This window comes from Pygoscelis adeliae, unplaced genomic scaffold (genome assembly GCF_000699105.1).
Source record: "Pygoscelis adeliae isolate BGI_AS28 unplaced genomic scaffold, ASM69910v1 Scaffold902, whole genome shotgun sequence".
Lineage (NCBI taxonomy): Eukaryota > Metazoa > Chordata > Aves > Sphenisciformes > Spheniscidae > Pygoscelis > Pygoscelis adeliae.
The window spans coordinates 177705-178244 of NW_008824280.1; the positions used below are offsets into that span (position 1 = coordinate 177705).

At 64.3% G+C, this 540-nt stretch overlaps 1 protein-coding gene across 1 annotated transcript in view; it reads left to right on the plus strand.

Annotated features, from left to right (window-relative positions):
• Positions 1-540, plus strand: part of MLLT6 (myeloid/lymphoid or mixed-lineage leukemia (trithorax homolog, Drosophila); translocated to, 6) — a 64056-nt gene that overhangs the window by 57421 nt on the left and 6095 nt on the right. The window contains exon 13 of the mRNA XM_009335295.1: positions 159-227. Coding sequence (XP_009333570.1) covers positions 159-227 — 69 coding nt within the window. The remainder of the gene's footprint in view (positions 1-158; positions 228-540) is intronic.

Here is a 540-nt window from a genome sequence, read left to right on the forward strand (position 1 = left end):
ATGCGGAGGGAGCCGTTATGCAATGACGGTGCCCTGCGCTGCTCGGTGCTCCCATCTAGCGGGGACCGGCGCTCGCCGCCCTCGGGTGACAAACCCGGGCACCTGCGAGGGCTGGACGCCTATGAACACTGTGCCTCTCTGTGCCTCTCCCCACCCAGAGCCTGACCTGGAAGACTGCAGTTTTGGCTGCCGAGGGACGTCGCCCCAGGAGAGTCTCTCTTCCATGTGAGTGTCCTTCAGGAGTCCTCCCCTGCCGCCAGGCACGGGGGTGCCTCCGCATCCGCGTGGGCACGGCGGTACCCCGGGAAGCCGTGGGATGACACAGCAAGGGAAGGGAAAGGGACTGGGGAAAGTAGAGGCAGCTCCTTCCCTCTTCTTTGGGGCTGGGAGTGGGATGGGAGGGGAGGAGGCAGGTTTGCTTTTCCAATATGAGCCGGGGCTAACGGGAACGGAGGGCTCTCCTGAAGTGGAGCAGAGGAGACTGAGGCTGGGAGGGATGCAGCCACTCCCAGTGTGAGGCAGAGGAGATGTGGGGGAAAG